This window comes from Coturnix japonica, chromosome 8 (assembly GCF_054131305.1).
Source record: "Coturnix japonica strain WE chromosome 8, WE-NBRP24, whole genome shotgun sequence".
NCBI lineage: Eukaryota > Metazoa > Chordata > Aves > Galliformes > Phasianidae > Coturnix > Coturnix japonica.
Window position 1 is genome coordinate 22,372,615 of NC_140670.1, and position 20,581 is coordinate 22,393,195.

At 47.1% G+C, this 20,581-nt stretch overlaps 1 protein-coding gene across 6 annotated transcripts in view; it reads left to right on the forward strand.

The window, feature by feature from the left end:
• The window catches only part of CNNM2 (cyclin and CBS domain divalent metal cation transport mediator 2), a 92,956-nt gene extending 73,489 nt beyond the window's left edge, over positions 1-19,467 (forward strand). Inside the window, exons 3-8 of one of the 6 annotated variants that reach the window (XM_015866919.3) lie at positions 1,523-1,660; positions 3,750-3,919; positions 7,102-7,195; positions 9,558-9,623; positions 12,459-12,643; positions 13,018-19,467. In XM_015866919.3, the coding sequence (XP_015722405.2) occupies positions 1,523-1,660; positions 3,750-3,919; positions 7,102-7,195; positions 9,558-9,623; positions 12,459-12,643; positions 13,018-13,227 (863 nt within the window). In that variant the 3' untranslated portion in view covers positions 13,228-19,467. Of the gene's footprint in view, positions 1-1,522; positions 1,661-1,835; positions 1,901-3,749; positions 3,920-7,101; positions 7,196-9,557; positions 9,624-9,723; positions 9,923-12,458; positions 12,644-13,017 lie in introns of those variants that run through there. The other 5 variants (XM_015866920.3, XM_015866921.3, XM_032445543.2 and 2 more) reach the window with 5 other exon arrangements.
• The last annotated feature ends 1,114 nt before the right edge of the window (positions 19,468-20,581 follow it).

Here is a 20,581-nt window from a genome sequence, read left to right on the forward strand (position 1 = left end):
GCTGTCACTGCTGAAGCTCCACAGCTGAATTTCTCACAGGTTGTGCTCCCGGTGGATGCATGCTACTTCTTCATGCTGCTCCATCTGCTGTACCTTTAAGTTTGCAGAAATGGCGGGAGCAAGAGAAAGTGTGAAATATCTTTGATCTCCAACTGCTTGGATTGAGTGCTTCTGAGTGTACAGCTGTACTGGGAATGATGATGGGGTGGAGAGAAGAGGTTTCTGTTGTGATACAGGTGGGCTCTGAAAACGTCTCAGCCAGTGTCACAGTGAATAGCTGTGTATGGAGCATTTGATGCACCACAGGAATATGTGTGCTTTGCACCGACCGTGGTAAAAGAGCATTTTTCAGCCTTCTCAAAGGCCAGCAGGTCTCAGTGCAGAGCGCAGCATCTCCTGAGAGGCACAGAGTTCACCATTGTGACCCATGTTTGACCGGTGTCATGACTTATTTAGCTCTAGCAGGAGATGAGTTTAATCATCCCCTTAGTGTGACTAGAATGCTGCTGTTTTGCATTCATACAGATGAGAGAGGGTTGGCCCCATATGAAATCAAGGACTCTTCTACAAATGATCAGCACTTCATAGAATTATAGTCATTTGAGTTGGAAGGGACGTTTAAAGATCATCTTGTCCACCTGCCCTGCAGTGAACAGGGACATCTACAGCTCAATCAGGTTGCTCAGAACCTGAGGGGAAGACCACATCTTACCTTAATATTCCTATTTCCAAAGAATTGTCAGAACAGGTATGTTAAATATATGTGCTTGTAAACTCTGTGCCACATCTGCTCTGTGAACTGCAGAGCTACAGAGCAAAAAATTGTTTGCCCTAGGAAGTATTTTCATCGACATCCAGTGAAATGGTAGCAACATACTTTGCACAATGGCGATTTGCCTGGCTAGACCTGCAGATATTGGTAGTGTGTAAACCAGTGTGCTATGGCAGGAAAATGGAGCTTTTTGCAGCTGGAATCTGATCTTTAGGCATACCCAGGCTGTTACAACCCCCTAGACAGTGGTGCTCTTACACTGTTGGCCCCTAGCTTTGTGGACTTGCTAACATTCTGTACCATAGCAGTGTAGGCTGTAGGAGCAGCATCCTTACAGGAAGCTACTGCATGTGAGTAAAAGAAGATAGTTGGCACATATTCTTTCTGAACAATTTTCTGTTGTTATTAACACTGAGCTGGACTCCTCCTGCCTGCCTAGAAGTGAACACACTGTATGAACAATATGCAGAACTGCTCTGCAGTTAGATGCTTGCAAGCAGTCACTTCTCTTCTATTGAGATAACAAAGTCTGTGGGTTCTGGGGTCTGAGCCTGTGGCTCAGGTCACGATTATTTCTAGTTTTTAAGGTGTATAAGCAAGCAGGGCTCTGCGTGTGTACCGCAGATGGGTCTGTCTGCTCAGTTGCTCTGGATGGCTGTCCCTGCTGGCTCCATCCAGCACAGTTCATGTTGGACCCCATTCTAACAGAAATCGCTTCCTTCCTTTCTTCTCCCACCCTCCGTTCCCCAGCTGATAACAAGACGAAAAAGAAAGTAGCTCATCGAGACAGGAAGCAGGACTTCTCTGCCTTCAAGCAGACAGACAGCGAGATGAAGGTTAAAATATCACCGCAGCTCCTCCTGGCAATGCACCGCTTCCTGGCAACAGGCAAGTGTGGATTATCTTGTTTCACAAACGTGCCAGAGCCTCGGAGGCAGTTGGTCAGCAAAGGCCGGTGAGGCGGGTGGGACAGTGCAGTTGGGAAGGGAGGCTGGACTGTGGGGTGACAAATAATGCCACTGTTGTGTTTTTCTTTTTAAATTCTCTCCTCTCCTGTGTTCAGTGTCGGCATGAACCCTCTGAGACATTTACCAGGGGTGGACCAGTAACTTTAAATTGGTCTGAAAGGTAAGGATGAATGCCAAGTGCCGCACTGCACGTGTAGAGTCCGTCAGATTAACGACTAGCAAGCTCACCCCATTAGGAAGAGCTCAGGGAACAAACTGCAGAGGACTCGATACCGCTGGCCAGCTGACTGTAATTGCACTCTGGCACTTCATCCAGAAAGAGATGCTGGACTTTTTGCAGGACGGCATAAGCCTGTTCCATGAGATTTGTGACTTGAAGTGAAAAACTCTCAACACACTTAGTGCAGGCTGTGCAAGAGGTTCAACTGTACATTTAAAAGTGGATTTCTTGCTGGCTTGCGTGACCTCCGTTGATGGCTTCAGAGGACAGTTGTCCCCGTCTCACATCACCTTGATGCTTTAGCCCTTGTGTGGGCAGTCTGGAAGAGAGGCCCGGGGCTTGAATGCTGACATTGCCTTTCATCGTAAAGTTGGTCCCTTCACCTCAGGGATGGGACCTGTTAACGTGAGAGCCTGTGGAAAGCAGACCTTCCTATTGCTCATGTTGTCTCTCTTTGGCATATAACGACTTCTCAATATGCAGGTCATTCAGACATGCATCTTTCACTTCTATATTCGTGGACTGAAAGTGATAAAGTTCTCTCTCCGGTTGGCCAGCTCAAGCTGGAAATTAATGCTTCCCCTCCTCTAAGATACAGTAGCTGCGTGCCTAGATGCTCTCAGTCCACCTTCATGCTTTGTTCTGCCTCTGCAGCTTAAATGTGTGTGTGATCAGTTATTGCATCTCAGCTGAGGGGCCGTCAGTCCTTAAAAGGCTCGGATTTCTGCGGCTCACGTGCACGTGAGCATCTCCTTGGTGAGAGGAAACATTGCTACAGGAAGATGTGGATTTATCAGCAAGCAGAGCATTGTTCACTTAGTTGTACAAGACTCAGTGGAGTTCCCTAAGCACCTGCTCAACAGACATAGTCTTGTAGTGCTGTGTCTCTGCTTGTTTTGTGGATAAAAGAGCTAACTGTGTAGCTTCGAACTGCCAGTGCTTCGAAGTGGCACTGCGGAATGAGATGAAAGCTACAATTTTGGGTTATCTGCTCTAGTCTGAGAATAGTGTCTCTAGCAGGTGAGAGGTGCTGGGTCATTAATGGTCCTGTTCTGAAATGAGGCATTAGGAATGCTTATCAGTTTGCATGTGTGAATCTCGACGTCCCTGGTCTAACTCTCACACAAGGATGAGCGTTTTCATTTCTTGCAGCTGTTGTTGGCAATACTGATGATTGAAAAGCTAGTGGGTAGGGAACCTTTTCTGTTGTGTCAGGTATTAATCCCACATGGTTTGAACTGACTTGCACTGTGCATCACTTTGAGTAACTTCCCGTGTGATCCACGGCAGCTCAAATCATGTCTTCAGATTATGCAGAGTATCTATCTAGAGTAACTTTCAAGGCCCCAAACAGTGATTTTTTTTTTCTAACTTTTATTTTTTTTAATGCAATAAATACAGTAACTTCAGTACATTCGGAGGAAGGAAAAATTACATCCAAAGGTTCTGTGTACCCCAACTGTAGAGCTCTTCCATTTACAACTCTCCAGTGAACCTGTTCAACTGTGACTGCACTCTCACATGGGCAAGACTGCCTTCCTGTGTCTTTTTTCTTTCAGATGAAGACATGCTTTTGGTGGTTGTCGTTTGTTTTATAAATACTTCATTGGGGTGTTCTTGTTCTTTTCCCCTTACAAATTTAACAGTCTTAAGAGACAGGAAGCGTGCAATTCCATAATGGATCTCCCTGCATCTGTGTGTCATTTATGGGCAAATGCTTATTAATGAGTACTGCTAACTTCTTGCCAGGCGTATGAAGTGTAATGCCTACTTGTATCTTGTGTTATAGAAGTAGAAGCCTTTGGTCCATCCCAGATGTCAGAGAAGATCCTTCTCAGGCTGCTAAAACATCCCAACGTCATCCAGGAGCTGAAATTCGACGAGAAGAACAAGAAAGCCCCAGAACACTACCTCTACCAGCGAAACAAGCCTGTCGACTACTTTGTTCTCATTTTACAGGTCAGACACGCGATTATGTACTTGATATGTGCAATATTGTGCATCTCCTGACATATCACTCTTGATATCTCTTCCACTTGTTGAAGTTTGTTGTCTTTCAAGTGTGGGACTGGAGCTTTGCTCATGGAAAATGCTTGTCTCCTTCATGATCTTGCCACACTTCAAAGAGCTCATTCAGTTGCTTTTAGCCCCAGTTAAACCTGCTGTGATATCTGCTGAAAGTTATTTGTGCTTTAGGTGTTACAATGCGGAAGAACCCTGGTGTGCAGTTGGCACTGCTTGTAGAACAGGGTATGAAAAGCCTTGTGTCAGTAGGAGCTTGGCCAGGATGCTTTCCCCAGTGGATTTTTCCATTTGCAAAAGGTGCCATGGGGAGTTTGACAGTTTGGGAAGAAGGCATTTCTTCTGTGCAGTTTTGAAGTCCAAAGCCTTTGGTGCTGTGATAAATGCAGGTTTCTGTGGGGCCACTGCACCATCTGCTGTAGGTACAGCCTCCTGCCGTAGCTCTGTGCTACCTTGGGCACCTGAGCTCTCACTCTGCACTGAGATCGTTGCCTTTGGGTGGGTTTAGGTTGCAGCCCTGAGGGAGGTGGGGAAGGACTGATTTCCGTTTGTTCACTATAGGGTCACTTCCAGTGCTGATCATCTCCCAGGGTCCCTTGATACAGAAGCTTAACTCCCATCTAGCACTGTTCAAGCAGTAACAGTCTTTTAAATAAGAGACATGTTGCTGCAACGGTGCTTATGTTGTCTTTGAGGGTAACTGAAATGAGTTTTGGTTATACAGACAAGAGCACTGCAACTGAAACTGTGGCAGAGGGCTTGAAACCATTGCTTCTAACAACAGCAAAATGGTGAGGGTGTTAAACATCATCAGTGATCTGTATCAAAGAAAGCACTGGAATATGATGATGTTGATTCAAGATAGTTCTCTTAAAAAAGAATTTGTTGCTTTTTCTTAAAGTGTTTTTTTAACTGCTGGTTCTTATGTGCTGATTTGTTGCAACCTGAAATATGCAGGAGCACTGTCTGGCTTCTGGAATGAGGTAATGCTGCAAAACTGTAACTGGAGGACGTGTACGATACAAAAGAACAAATAGTTCTTTCTGAGCTATTCTTCAATCAATAAGTATTTAGTAAAAACACTGTGCTAAGTCTGTAATGCTTTTGGAAAAGGGAGTCATGCAGTAGGGACATATTACAAAAACATTAAGTCTTGGTTCTGCAAGGATCAGTGGATCAATACTCTGCTTCTGTTATTTAAATCATCTGCTCTGGAGCATCTTCTCTCACCTGGAGAGATTGAGAGTACCTTCACAGTGAATGATACCGGAACAGAAGCAAATGCATGTTTTTTGCATTGTTTGCTAGTTTAATCTCTGGAGTTACTGTTGCAGATGGAAAGTCACCTCTTTGCAGCAGTTTTTCTCTTAGCTCCTGGGAAGCTCTTCTGTATTGGTTTGCTTTTGTCATTGTGTTCTTTCAGAATTCCCATTGGAGCATTAAGCAGTGCAAACCCACAAACCAGAGGTGTGTACGCTTCAGCAGCAGAGCACATCTCATAGCATACATGGAGAATCCTCACTGGCTCTTCAGCTGCTGTGGCAATGCCAAGCATGTGCAGCCTTCTTGTGGCCACCACTGGGAAGTGCTGTGTGTGCTGACAGCAGCGCTGGAACTGAAGCTCTGCTCTTAGTGCTAGTTACAACCTTGTTGTTCTTTGGGTGCTAACACCAGGCTGACTGTATGTGAATATCAAAGCCTGTTTGCATATTTATTTTAAAGACCTGGCCTTGGTTGGTAGGGAACTACCAATTATGAACAGAGTGAGAGCCCTGTTTATAACCAGTCTTTGCCTGGGTGACCAACATGTATCTAAATATTGGTATTGTGGAGTGAAATTGATTTTAAAAGGGACTACATGAAGTGATTGGTTTTGATAGCAGGAAAGTGGGTTTGTGAGCTAAGCATCCTCTTTCCACGAGGTAGATGCCATTTTTTTCTGGTTTGGAATGGTTAGAAAAACTGACTTGACATGGGGTCACACAGCCTGATTTCTTTCCCATGTTTTTCTGCCCTGATACAGTGCTGTGAAATTAAACACATGTTTAATTAATATTAATTGCTTTTCGAACAGTAAGCACGTAGAAGTAAAAGCTACCTTTTGGACTTGTTTTAACCTGATTGTGTCCATCTGATGGTCAGTTCACTTGGTACATGTAGCGTGGGCAGTCTGTCTGCCCTTTCCATTGCATTGCAAGTAATTATGTTGTCTGCCTAAAGTCTCAGCCTTTATGTAGCTCAGCTTGAAAGCTGCCTGAGATGGCTTCTTTCTGCAGTTAGGTCCTGTAATTCTCAGTACAGTACCAGTAAGGATGGAGGGGAAAACCAGATCCCACTAAGAAGTGAGTTATTTATTGCTATTTATATATCAAAATAACTGGGATATTTACTGCTACATTTGATATGGTAGTTTCTCTTCTAGAGTTGTTTGTATGATATCAGTATCTGTTGTTAAATGTTTGGTACAGACCACATCAGAAATGGGTACATTGTGTGGTAGGGTGGTGTGGAGCCTGGGAAGCTCTGAGGGTTTTTCTAAACAAGATCCTTCTCTTTTTGCAGAGTCTTAATTTCAGGGTGCTGGAATATGTAAAAGTGCCAGAAACCAACAAAATCAAAACAGCCCCAGGATTGCTGCATCAGGAATAAAGGCCTTTATTCTGTGGGAATCTCATCTGGGAAAACAAATTCCATCTGAGATGTTGTCTTCCATCTCCATTTCCCATATTCATGTTAGAAAGGACTTGATGTGAATGTGAGCCGTGCCCTCAAATGGCTTCTCAAGACCCCAGATGACTGGGTGCATACAAACCTCTTGTGATACTGGCTGAGGACAGGCAGTCTGTCTGCCCTTGGATCATGTCAGTAGTACCATCGCTGTGACCCTACTCTCCCTGCAGGGACTTACAGGCACAGGGACCCAAGGGCCAGAATTGCCCAGGACAAGTGTGTTCTTTCCCCCAGGGTCTGTCCCTTTTCAGGCATCATTACAGACTGCAGGGACCATGACACTACTTAGCACAGTCAAGAAGGACTGGCTACTAGGGCTGAAGTCTGGTCTTGTGCCTCAGGACCTATGGTCCCTTTTAATTGCAGCTCTCTGTCCTTTTCCTTAACAGGGGAAGGTGGAAGTGGAGGCTGGGAAGGAGGGGATGAAGTTTGAAGCTGGTGCTTTTTCCTACTATGGGGTGATGGCCCTCACAGCATCACCAGGTATGTCCTCTTACCTTCTGCTTCTGGAATACACTTGTGCACAAGTCTGTCTGCTGGTGTGTGTTTGTGAGGGGAGCATGCAGGGCATCCCCCCATGCCATCCTGTGGGCTGATGGAAGCAACACTATACTGAAAGTAGAACCCCCTGCCTGACACAGCAGCCTGGTGGCAGTGCTGGCTCTGACATCCAAACAAGCAGCCAGCAGTGGCTGGTGGCTCCTGCAGGATGCACACGTTGGCCTTAGCAAAGGAGGTACTGGGCACGGGAGGAGAGCTTTGTGGTTCTTTTCATTGTGGCGCAACGTTGAATTATAGAGAATAGATAATTAGTAGCACAGGGACATCTAGTGGTCTAATGTACAAACAACCTGCTAGTTTGGATATGGTTTGCTTTACTATTCATTGTTTCTAAAGCCATTCTGAGGGAAATGAGGGCAGTGGAACAAGGAATATAAAGGTTGTGCCTGTCAGCTTATGCAGAGATATAGCTGAGAGATCAGCAAAGGAAGAGGCTGAGATGTGAGCAAGTCTCCAGCACATAAATATTAGCTGCACAGCCCAGCATCTCACAGACACGGGTCAGGGGTTTGCCTTACAGTCAACCAGGAGTTTGCTCCCTTGCTCCAATGGGTGATGCCCTGCTGTCCACCGCACTCACTGGGGTGTCTGCATGTGCGTTTCAGTGCCAGCAGCATCTGCTTTTAGATGATGAAGATCTAAGAGTTGGGTTGGCATCTCAGCCCTGGTAGAAGAGCTGGGTGTTAGTGCTGGCAGTGGCCACATGCTCAGTTGATCTCTTCAAGGAGGGTTTCTCATGCCAATATCACCACTTGCATAGAGGCACCACAGGTTGTTGTTCACTTGGGAGGCAGTTTGTTTTAGTAATAAGTTAATGGGAACTCTACACGAATGCTTATGTATGTAGATGTACACTAGTGGATGGCTTTGGAATGAAATTTATTTTGTAAGTTATGCGTATTGCCACATTAAACTGTACAACCATCAGCAGCTCCTGTGGATGTTTGAGCTCTGTGTTGCCACTGTATGAGTCTTGCACTGACTCCTTTCTTGTTAGGAGCTCAGGAAGGAGTCGTTCTTAAGTATATGCACTTTAATCAATCTTGCTTATACCTTTTGAGGCTTGACAAATTTGAAATGTGCAGACATTGAGAGGATTTTATCTGTGCAGTGACAGCAGTGTTCATAATGAATTGCATGTAATGTGTACAGCTGTGTCATACCCTTGCTGTTTGTTCAGTGTTGAAGCTTAGCTTTTGCACTGTGGGCCAGACACAGAGCTGAATTAGGCATGAGCACTTCTGTCCTATCACACCTACGCCTGGAAGTGATTAATGGCGTCTCTGTTTGGCCAGCATTGCTCAGTTTGAATGTTCTCATGTTTCTGTTTTTCCCATGTTGCTAATTCCACAATCTCACCAGTTACCCCAATTCCTGTGAGATCAAACGATCTCCCCTTTCTCGCCTCTGCCCTGGAATCCCTCTCGGATTTGTTGTGTCAAACTCAAGCACATACACGATTTTACATTACACTTGACCACCCTTGGATTTGTTTACCTTCAGCTGCTTGTGCCAGTAGCAAACCCTCCTTTTTTGCTGGCTTTTTCCCCAGGTCTTAGAGGAGTTGCAACACTGTGAGATTTCTGTTAGGTTGAGCTCATAAAAATAAAAGTAATTCTTATTGCTTTGAGTATGTGTGAAAGGCCTTACAAACCAGGGAAAGGTCCTGTTCTTCCCTGTCTCCTGGTGGGATGTCACATAGCTGCTCTCTCCATCTGGAATATGAAGCCAATAACAGGAATTTTAACAACAGAACAGTGTAACTTTCCTTAATGAATAACTGGAGGTGTAATTATCAGTACCATACCCATTCTGGTAGGGATGAGCTTGGAGAATCACAGCCTTGCTTGACATTTTACTGAAAACTTGAACTGCAAAGTGTCTTTTGGATTTATTTTTATTCTATTCTCATAAGGAACTGCACCCATGAAAGCTTTCTGGCTTCTTCTGACTCTGCCTACCAGGGTGGGCACCACTGTTCCTTTTGAACCATTTGAATAGTGAGCATACTCTGATGGATTCTATGCTGGATGACCATTCAAATTAGCAAGTGAAAATCATTTCACTGTAATTCCACAGTCTCGTTGTTTGGTTCATTCCTAAAATTGTTCAGTTGTCTTCTTTGATTTGTTTCAGTTTGGTTTTTAACCCTTTACTTTTCCACAGTTGATTTGCACTTCTGGTTTTAGTTCTTCAGTATGTGAACTGGCTCCCTCCCCTGTCGAGTGTGGATAGCTGCCACCCTTCTGGTCGTGATCTCATCCTTTTTCTCTCCCTCTTCTAGTTCCCTTGTCCCTGTCTCGTACCTTTGTTGTCAGCAGAACAGAGTTGTTAGCAGCAGGTTCTCCAGGTAAATCCGCATGCTTCTATTTTCACCATTCTTGTGACTGCCCTGATACCATAACAAGTCAGCTGCAGTCTGTATTTTATCTGACCCCTTTGCTCGTTAGGGAGAAGTCCAGCACAGAATTATGCCTCACAGGTAGGTATCCTGAACTTGTGTTTGTGACAACTGGTAGCGACGTGATGGAGTCGTCCAAATGGGAAGAACTAAAACCATGTTTAAAAAAATGTATTTGTTAATGTGTTCAGATTTCTTGTATGTGAACTGGTGGGAGATTAGGATGAGAAGTTTTAAAAGAAGATTTTCTCCCCCAAGATGAGGTTTAAGAACTGAAAAATTTCCTGAAGAAAATGCATTTGGCAAAGGGGGATGTGTGCTGCTGCACTGCATTAAGAGGAGAACTTACATGAAAGAATTCCTACATTCTCTTATGGGTAAATTCTATGGTTTGAAACCATTTCAAGTGCTCAAAAACTTTGAATTTTCTTTCACTGAGATTAATGCTGTGATAATGTACTGAGTGGGTGGATTTGCAATGGAATGTGCAGGAAGGCTGTGGGAGCTCCTGCGGGGTTTTTGGTTCCCATTTTGCTTAAGACCTTTCCTTGATGAATGACCAAATTGATTGACACTGAAATCCCTTTGGAGAGCAGAGACCGAGGAGAGAATAAATTGTTGGGTCAAAATGAGCTCTGAGATGTGGTTGAAAACTTGGGAATTGGGAAAGAACCGAACTTTGCAGATACTGCATTCAGAGTAGCTGAGAAAGATGGAAACCCATCAGGAAAGTGTGTAGGAGCAGCAGAATCCTACAAGAGTTTGGGCTGATGAAATGGTGTTTCCTGGATGTAAATTGATAGATACATTTAACGATATTGAATGTAATGATGTGATGGGGATATTGGAGTGAAACACGTAACCATCAGTACGTGTCAGGCATTTCATAGATTTCCACTCTCTGCTCCCTGTATTTTCTCTTCTTTTTTCAGCTTTGAAAATGTCTCTCGCCGTCAGTCCCTAAATTAAAGCACACTCCCAATGAACTATGGAATAAACTATTGCTCATTGCCCTGCAGGGGATTTTTTCCTGCTCTTTTAAGGTTTCCTGCTGCTAAGCTTGAAAGAAGCAGGGAGAAATATAATCTTTCTTTAATTAAAGCACCTGATGGCTTTCTCTTAAGCTCAGAGGCATATCTTTTTTTTTTTCTTTAGCTTAGTTCTTTAATTTTGCCAGGTCTTCCTTCCTTTTCCATATATTTTTCCTGTTTCTGTTCTATAAGTAAGCAAACACCTTGCACATACAAGTTGTTTCCAATAAAAATGCCAAGCTTATTTTCCTCATTTTTTTCCCCCTCCAAATAACAATAATAAAAAATCAGATTAATAATGGAAAATGGGAAGAATCTCTTTAGAAAGGAGCCGGTGTGGTGAGTCTGCTCACTGTGACAGTGTGGTTCCTGTTCCATTGAACCCAACACCTTTTGGTGGGTCCTTCTAAGAAAGTTCCTCTCATTGAACCCCATGTTATGAGATCCACAGTGTGCTTGCATTGATGTGTGCCTTGAGGTTTGTGCTCTTGGCACCTTCAGTACTTAAAGGTGAGGAGAACCTGGGTAGGAAGGATCTATGCAGGTGTTGGCTGGGCACTGCTGAGCAACCACAGACCTGTGTGCTGTGCCTTCTGCCACCCGCTCTTCCTGTACCCCCCCTTCTTTAGTAACCTCTCCCTTCTCATCTTGTACATGATTCCAAAAGCAATGTCCTTACCCTCAGATTTTAAGTAGTCTCACTTCTTTGTTCTGTCTTTTTGTCCTTTTCCTGTATGTGCTTTGTCATGGAGCTGCCTGTCCTTCCTCCTTTCTATCAGTAACACACCATGAGACACCTGGGCACAGCTTGCTGTGGCTTTGGAGATGGAGGGTGGGTGTGGAGGGAAACCATGTGGGGCTCTGAGCGCTTCCCTCTGTGCCCATCCTTGGAGTTACCATAAGGTTGAATGTAGAGACATAGAGCAAGCTGCATCTATTTGCCAGGGAGAGATGTTTATTTTTAAGACCATTTTGTAGGTAAAGGAATCTTTAAAACTGCAAAACACATGTGATACTGTTGCTGATGTGCTGAAAGGGCTTTGTATCTTAAGGTGATTAAAAAGTAACCTTTCAGCTGAGAATGGGGACCACACGGGGAGTGGTGCAGGTGGTGACAGTTAGTGCTTGGGCTGAAGGGGTAACATTTAGCTGCAGTAACTCACCAGTCCCCACGTGCATGTGTGGAGAAACCCATCTGCAGAAGGGCTTGAGAACTCCTTTAGGATGTATTTCTGCATGTCCTCTGGGTGGACATGGGTGGAAGCTGAGGATGCAAAATGCCTGTGATCAGTCATACTCCTAAGGGATTGCTGGGGGATTTTCAAGTGAAAGCCTGCAGTGTGTATGAAAAGTTTGATATGGAATTACAACTATACATGGTTAAGAAAAAAGATCTGTCAAGTGTGGTTGGACTACAAAGAGCTCCTGTAAGGAAGCTGAGGGAAGCTGCCTTTCTCTGATGGCCACCACTCATCAGTGGAAGCGCTGTGAGCAGGTGTGGGCAGGGCACGTCTATTGTAGCACAGACAGAACCAGGTTTGTTTGAATCATACTCATTGACATCCACCACCAGCTCTGGTTTCAAAATGTGCTCTTGTTCTGGACTGTTTTATTTAGCTGCATGTCAGTTATGAGTAGGCCAACTATTTGGTGATCTGTTTCACACTGCAATTTCTTGTGGCCCTTTGAAACTGGTGACTTGAAGTATTTTCTCCTTGATGTAAGAAGCCTGTTGCTCTTGCCTGTTTCCCAGCTGAAAACAAGTCTCCACCTCGACCCTGCGGCTTGAATCACTCAGACTCTTTAAACCGAGGTGATCGCATCGACGCGGTGACACCAACGTTAGGGAGCAGCAACAACCAGCTGAATGCATCTTTCCTGCAAGTGTACGTTCCAGACTACTCAGTGAAAGCACTCACAGACATTCAGTTTGTCAAGGTAGGAAAAAAGCTGGGGAGCCTGGGGGGGGAGATTCCTCTAGACTCCTTGTGACCTCAACTTCTGTCAAAGTTAATTCAGTATTGAAAGTAGGAAATAGGATAGAAATACTGGAATGCTAAATCAATTGTTTCACATCTACAGGTAGCCAGATTTTAAGAAGAGGGTACTGTCTTGTGTTCAGAACTTGGCAAATGGAAATGTACTGATCAGTGGTTCAGGGATGTTAGTAGAAGTGGAGTCGATGCCAGGTGAACAGGAGTTGAAGTGTGATCATCTGGAAAGGGGGGGTTCTTCGTTTTCCTGCGGTGTCCTGTGAGAGACACACGAGCTTGACTGGCCCTTTCTGTTCCTTCCTTCTGTGCCCTGAGCAGATCTCAAGACAGCAGTACCAAAATGCCCTGATGGCATCCCGGATGGACAAAACACCTCAGTCCTCGGACAGTGAAAACACTAAAATCGAACTGACTCTTACGGAGCTGCATGACGGTTTGCCGGACGAGACAGCAAACCTGCTGAACGAACAGAACTGTGTGACTCACAACAAGCCCAACCACAGTATGCACAGTGAAGGAGCCATCTAGGAGCTGACTCCCCGCAACCTACCCATCCCATCTCCTCAGCAGGACCAGCCCTCGCTCCTTCCTGTCTCCTCCCCAAGTGTGACACCGTTAGTACGTGCTTGCGACACTGTGCTGCATCCAGTGTTCTGAGACCAAAGACTTTTGCGTCCGTTGTGGGAGCAAGAAGAGGAAGAAACAGGAAGAAAGGAGCAAAGAGCAAGACAGAGAGACTGAAGCCCCAAGTGTACTTTGGGAATGGTGAGCCACCCTTGAGAACAATGATAATACTTCTCGCAAAGTAGAATCGTGTTTATTTTTTATCTGTATTTTTGATCCTCGTTGGGTTTTTCCTCCTCAGACACATCTGGAGAAGTTTAAAAACTGCTCCGGTTATTTTTTCAAGAGAGATCATGTTTTTGAAGAGTATTTTGCAGAGTTTTAAATTGTTTCTGTCCCTCCCCAACCTCAAATAGGCTCCGTCGTGGTTTTGTGCGTTGGCTCTGATGTCCTTAGGCCTCTTTTCACCTCTCTCTGTTCCTTTTTGTTGCCACGTCGAAGAAGTTAGTAACTGGTACTTGTATGTATTTGTGTCCTAAGAATGAGTGAGCGAGCTTCAAGGAACCTCTGGTTTCAGCCTCCTGGAGGGTCACGGGATGAGTATTATTCCATTCTTGCAGTTAAGTTTCAGGGAAGGAGCGGTTGTTTTAATGTTTAATGATCTCTCAAATTTCAGAAGGTTTATCTGTAAAACAGGCAGACGCGTTGTTATTCTCTACAGCTTTGTGACCTCCGAAAACTTGGTGTACGTTGAAGATGATTCTGGGGGGATGGACTCACTCAATTAGCAAAGCTGTGGTCTCGTGAGATGAAAGCCGGGTGTAATGTTCAATACCAAAGTCACCGGGTGGTTTTCTGTTGACACTCCTGACGATGGCGTGGTGAAGTGATGCGTGCGCCCAAAACCAACTAACTTTAAGCACCCACGTGCTGTAGTGGTCTGTACACCGTTACCTCGGCCAGGGGCAGATTGCAGTGTTTGTTAGTAACAGCGTACAGCAGTCCTTATCCCTCCCTCAGATCTCTAGTGTTAACACAAAAGATGCTGCTACAGTTATGCCCAAAGTACATCCTCCAGGTGACAGAAAACCTCGGCCAGCACAAGGACAGCTCTGCTGAGGAGTTGGGACCATCCTGTCCTCTCCAGGAACTGATGACAACTTTCCAGACATGAGTGTATTGCACTTCAGGGATTCGGAGAGGTTCATTCCCAGGCTGTTCCCAGCCACGTTCCTTCCAGTGAGTGGTTTCGGTGCATTTCCTTCTCTCTGGCCCCTTTTAACAGCCACTTTAGGGGTGACCGTGGTAGCAGAGCAGGGAGCCTCCTGCCCAGGTGCCATCGTTGTGGGGCAGCAGGAGCCAGGTCCTCCACCCCAAAGCCTGAACGCAGCCTGGGTGCAGCAAGGGGCACCTGTGGCAGTTGTGCATTGCATGTTCCCCAGTCCTATGAATGGAGCTTAAGTCTTCAAATGGAAGAAAACAAAACAAAACAAAAACATTCCCCCCTCCTTATCCTCTCCCGTTCCAGTGCTGTCTCAAACAAAATGTGAACATTGCCCTCAGTATTAATGCAAGCAGAAACCAATAAACCAGGCATTGTGATTTCTCTGTTCCAAGCCCCTGATTATGTAGCATCTCCTTTCCTTACTTTGCACCCAGATAGTCTCCCCTGACCCCCAGAGAAGCCCCAAATGCAACTGCTCTGTGCCTACCTGAGTTAGAGGTGCCCCCCTCAGCACCCATGGTCTAGACGCCTTGGTGAATGTCAGCTGGAAAGGCAAAATGCTGCAGCAGCAACACCCTGCAGGAAACAGGTTGTGCAGCCCTGGGGCAGGCTTGGGGCCACAAAGCAAGGCCCCGAGGCTTAACTCCTTTATCAGCTTTGTATTAGCACATTCTGGGTCCCGTCTAAAAGCCACCACTCTGAGGCGCCCCGCACTGCACCAAGAGCTGTCAGTGTTGCACCTTTCTCCCAAAGCAAAGCATTGAGATGTGGCGGTGTTTGCCTTGGCACGGTGAGCCCCTTGCTGTGCTGCTGTTCCTATAAGTGTTACTGAATGTAAAGGTTTGTTGGAAGTGACCGACACGGTGGTGAACCTGAGATGCAGTATCTGTTCTGTAAAGCCTGCCAAAGGAGGGGAGGCTCAAAGTGGGAGGCTGCCCACTGGGTGTGAGTTCTGCTGCTGATGGCAGGTGATGGATTTGTTGGAGTGTCTGTTTCCATTAAAAAACAACAACAAAAAAACCCAAAAAAGCCAAAATTTCCTACCAAAGCCTTGTGATCCCAAAGGAAATACCTCCTGCTTCAGCCCATGCTGCACTGATCACAAATTTCCAGGCCCTTTATTTAGTATTTTTTGCATGACTTTTTCATCATATACGCAGATCTGATCATGGAAAGTGAAATGATTTCCAGAAAACTAGTTGATTGTAGATGTGTTCCGTATGGAAAATATGTGCCTGACCCAGAGGGGTTGGGAGCTGCTACTATAAATTAGTTTGAAGTGCAAGGCATGGTCCGCACAGCGGAGGGGAAGGAATCCTATCTCCCTGTTCTCAGGGGATTTGCAGTCTTACTGCTCCACAAAGGCAAGGGGTTCCCAGCCCTGTGCTAGCAGCCAGCACAAGCAGAGGAGCCCCATTCATCTCAGATAGCTCTGGAGCTCGGCTCTCCCCACCAGGGTGGAAAAGCTGTGGCTCTGAGCAGTGCCAGCACTGGGTCAGGTTACCCGGGCTCACTGCTGGCTTCTTTGTTCAGGTGGGCTCAGATGCCACAACCTGTGCCACTTGTGTTGGAGCAGCAGGTCAGTGCGGTGGCTTGGGGCACTGGTGGTGGCTTTGGGAGTTGTTGGGCTTGGCCTCAGACCTCAGCAAGGCTTTGGCTTTCAGAAAGGATACTGCATCTTCCCATGTTAGCTCTGCTGCCACCGAGCTCACCGTGTCTGTCATGGGGCGGGTGGCAGCCTGGGGGTTGGGAGGGCATCTGGCCATGGTTTCTACTGTCAATACAATTTTGCACAAAGAGTTCTTTGAAGTGACATTTTAAACACTAATATCTTAAATGCACAACTGTGAATTATAACTTTTACACTCCTGTTGGTTGAATTTCCTTTAAAGAAATGAACCTGAATCTGTTGTAACTATGATTTTATTTTATTTTATTTTATTTTTTAAATTCTGTGTATTGCCAAATCTTTGTAAAGAGTGAAGGAATGTTCTTGCTTTCCAATGAGAATCATTCTCCAAACAAGACTGGCTCTGGTGACATGGAGATCATACGAAGCATGTGGCTGAGCACAGAGGGGCTCGGGTGGGCGCAGTGAGACACCTCGGCCTCTGGAGCTGATGGAGCGCTCTGGTTTGTCCCCTTGCTTGGACTCCAGCTCGTCTGTTGTCCCCAGGGCTCAGGATGAGGTTTCCCAGGGGTGAGAGCTGGGGGGCTGGATGCTGGTCCCAGACCGTGCCCTGGCGGTGCCACCAGCAGCTCCTGTCCTCCCCACGCTTCCCTCCCCTGCTCCAGCCGTGCCCCAGCTGTGTCCCTGCTGCCCCTCGTGCTTTTGGTGCCCTGACACACACACATGGAGCTGCTCTGGGTCCCCCTGCGTGGGGCTGAGGCTCCACAGTCTGTCCCCCCTCTCTTCTACACTTATCCCTTCCTCACTGTAGGGTTATTATCACTTTTTATTCTTCTTTTCTTTAAGTGCCTTTTTGAGTGGGTGGAGCAGGCACCTGCAGGAAGCTCAGCTGCCCGTGACACCCACGGACACATCGCCCTGTGCTGCTCCCCAGCTGCAGGCCCAGTTCCAGAGGTGAGGTTGGCACTGGTGGGACTCTGGCTCAGTTCAGCTCAGAGGAAAGGAAACCAGAGGCGGCTCTGTGAGGGGCTGCCCCCCAGCGAACATCCTGTGTAAGTACCCCGTCCTAAGGAGAGCACGGCCACCTTCTCCAGGACTGCTTGGGATGTACATCTTCCTTGTGCTGAAATTGGCTGTAGAGATCGTTCCCACATGAAAGATGTATCATGTTTTATATGCTGTCTAATACACGTCTGTGGTTTTAAAACCAGTGCCTATGTACCAGTTGTTGCATTATCCAATGTCTGGATTGCCAGTAGGAAGCTGGGGCTGGCGGGTGGGGAGCGATCTGTAGTGAGAGAGATAGTGCCAAAGAAGTGCCTGGTTCATGGATACTGAGGGTTAATTGTTGCTGAACCAACAATCTTAACAAATGGGAGTGGAAACCAGACGTCATTGCACAGCATTGAAGAGGGAGCAGCCTTCATCCTGACCTAATGCAGAGGACAAGCCCTGTGCTGCTCTCCAGTGTCCTCGGTCCATCAGCTGCAGGGCCCTGCACTGTGACCCCCAACACAGCACCAGCACAGGGGGACACAGACATGCTCGGTGTTCTGCTCTCATCCTGGAGCTTGTCCTCCTGGTCCTCTGTTTCCAATTCCATGGCCTCGTGCTCGAGGCTGTGCCCAGCTGAGGGGACACGGCTGCCTGCTGCAGATCCACAGTGGGATGGCTGAGCTTCTCAGGTTGGATTTGTGTATCTGCCGTTGTGTTAGGAGGTGGATGTGGGCCCTGGGCATGTTCCCCAAGCAGGCCTGGGTGCAGGTGGTGAAGGAAAGGTTTCATGGGTCAGTAGCATCAAACTCTACCAAAGTGACATTGTCCTTTTTGTTATCCTTGTGTCAGACCATAGAGGTTTTGCACCTTGCAGATAAGGTACTTGAGCTACTGCTTTTCTGGTTACAGTTGAAAAATGTTGTGATCTCTCCTGAGGTTTTCCTTCGGGTACTGGTTTCCTTCAAGTAGGGCCAATAATGGAGTCCTCCAGAGCTCAGTTCCTGAGCGCTTCTCTCTTAGTCTTTCCCCCAGGTGGGCTTGGGCTGAGGGGGGCAGAGCAGGGCGTGCAGCAAAAGCTGTGGTAGCTCCAGTGCTCAGGAAGTGGCTTTGATGTTTCTATGATCATCTGTTCTCCCCCCCAAATCAGGACAGGAGTTGGCTGAGCAGTAGGGTCGATTGAGGAGGAAGGGCTCATCCCAGCACTCAGTGCTTGGAGGAGGGGTCTGGCATCGCCTTTCTGCTGTTTGGAGACCACAGAACTTTATAAAAGGAAGTTTTGATCCTCCGGGGTTGGCTGTTGAACCTAGTCCCTCTGAATTCGAGTGAGAGAACTCGGGGGGTCAGATGAGCAGCCAAAGGCCTTTTGTTGGATGTGCCAATACTGAAGGAATGCCTTCGGGTTTTGTCCAAAGACCAGTGTGGGAGTACGGCAGGGCTCCTGGTGACTGCTCTGCAGCCAGGCCTGGATCCGCTTTACCTGCTATGGGTGCTCTGTGTGCCCTCAGCTTTGCACCTGGATGCCAAACAGATTGAATCCAAAATCTCAAGTACTTGAGGGCACCTTCCTGTGTCACCGGGAAACCACACCGAGCTGCTTCTCTGCAGCCAGTGGGCTCTGAAACCAAACCTTTCTCCTGCATTTGGGAGCATGGCACAAAGCCTCAGCCCGGCTGAGCCCAGCGCTCCCCTGGTCTCTCACGTCCCATTGCCCATCACACGTGGTCTGTGCTGGTTGTATCATATTGTACATTATGTCGGGTCTCCGGAGTTGTAGTGTTCTGACTACAGTGTTTCCATGCGTGTACATAAACCCGAGTAAGCACAACCGAAATCGTGAATGAAGTGTATACGTTTCATATACTGATTGTCATACAAATGAATTTTATAATTATTTCTAATTTTGTTGTAGATTTCCAACCTTTCCTATTTATTTTGTACCTGATTTATTTGTATATGTTGTGATTTTGTTTAAAAGCGTTTTGTTTATTTCTGTTCTTCTAGATAAATGATGATTTTGTTTCTGTTGGACATTGCGGTTTATGCATTTTTCCCTCCTCCGTTCCTCCCCCCTATTCCAAAGGGCCGGCTCTTGGCATGTGGGTGGGGGGCTGATGGTGGTGACCCTGGCCCCAGCTCTCTGCTGACCAGGAATTGCTGTTGGCACCGGGCAGCCTTTACCTCCTCAGCAGTAGTTGGGAGCCACAAAGAAGCCAGATCCTGTAGGGCCAGGTTGTGTTCTTTGCATTGGGGTCTGGGGGCCGTTCATTTGTGGGGGGGGGAAGGGGCAAAGGCAGCGGTGCCTCAATGCTGATGGCCTTTTTCTTCCTCTAATAAAAGACCCTTATTTACAACATGCTTGCCATACATCACATTTGTTTGTTGGGAAGCGGGAACACCATCTGCTTGGCCCTACCCCATCCCCAGTGTGTGTCGTGCAGGGTCTTGGTGTGGCCACACTGAGAGTGTAAGGGAGAGGAATGGGGCAGGGTGGGCACAAAAGGCCGGGGAATGGGAATGGGTTTGTCTGCCCCATCCTGGTGTAGGAAGGGCCTGGCTGCGTCACTGCCAAGCAGTGCCTAGAAGTCAGCAGAAAAAGGGTTTTTATTGACTGTGAGACTGTGGCTTTTCTCCTGCCCTGTAGTGTGACTGTCTGGGACAGTGCTGGCAGCACCCAGGATGCGCCCAGCATCTCTACATGTGTTCTTTGGAGCAGCAGCTGTGGGATTCCAGCACCAAGGGCCAGGTCACTGCGAGCAGCTCATGAGGACTGGCAGACCCACAGGTGGGTGCTGGTAGAGAGACCCCTGGGCATGGCACAGGACTGACAGACAGCTGCTGCTTGTTGGACAGTCCTGATGGCAGCTGTGTTGGCTGTTATGTGCTGTCTGAAATTCTTTACTCAGAGGGAGTTGAGGCCCTGGCTCTGCTGCACAGTGAGTTGTGGGTGCCCCATCGCTGGAGGTGCCCAAGGCTGGTTTGGATGAGGCCCTGAGCAGCCTGAGTTGGTGGGTGGCTCCCAGCTCACGACAGCAGGGTGGGACCGGTTGGGCTTTAAGATCCTCTCTAACCCAATGGTTCTGTGATTCAGAGCCCCATAAGAGGTGGGATGAGGGAGAAGGCCTGGCAGGCTCTGCCTCTGCTTTCCCACCGGTGAGGGCCAGATACCTTCCATTGCTCCAGCCTTTCAACATCTCCCTATCACAGGCAGAAATAGCCCTGGGCTGGAAGCGAGCTATTTGTGGGACTACAGAGGCAGAAGGAATGTGCAATGCCCCCCACACAGCCCTGCTCACAGCCTCGTGCCTCGTCCAGCTGCCGAGCTAACGCCTGAAGAATCCAAGTGGCTCTGCTTGGAGAAATGGCCATACATAGCAAATCCCAGCACGGCCTCCAGTGCGAGGATGCAGGGCTGGCTCTGCCACTCCCCTCCAGCTGGGGCTGTTCCCCACCCGCTGTCCCCCCACACC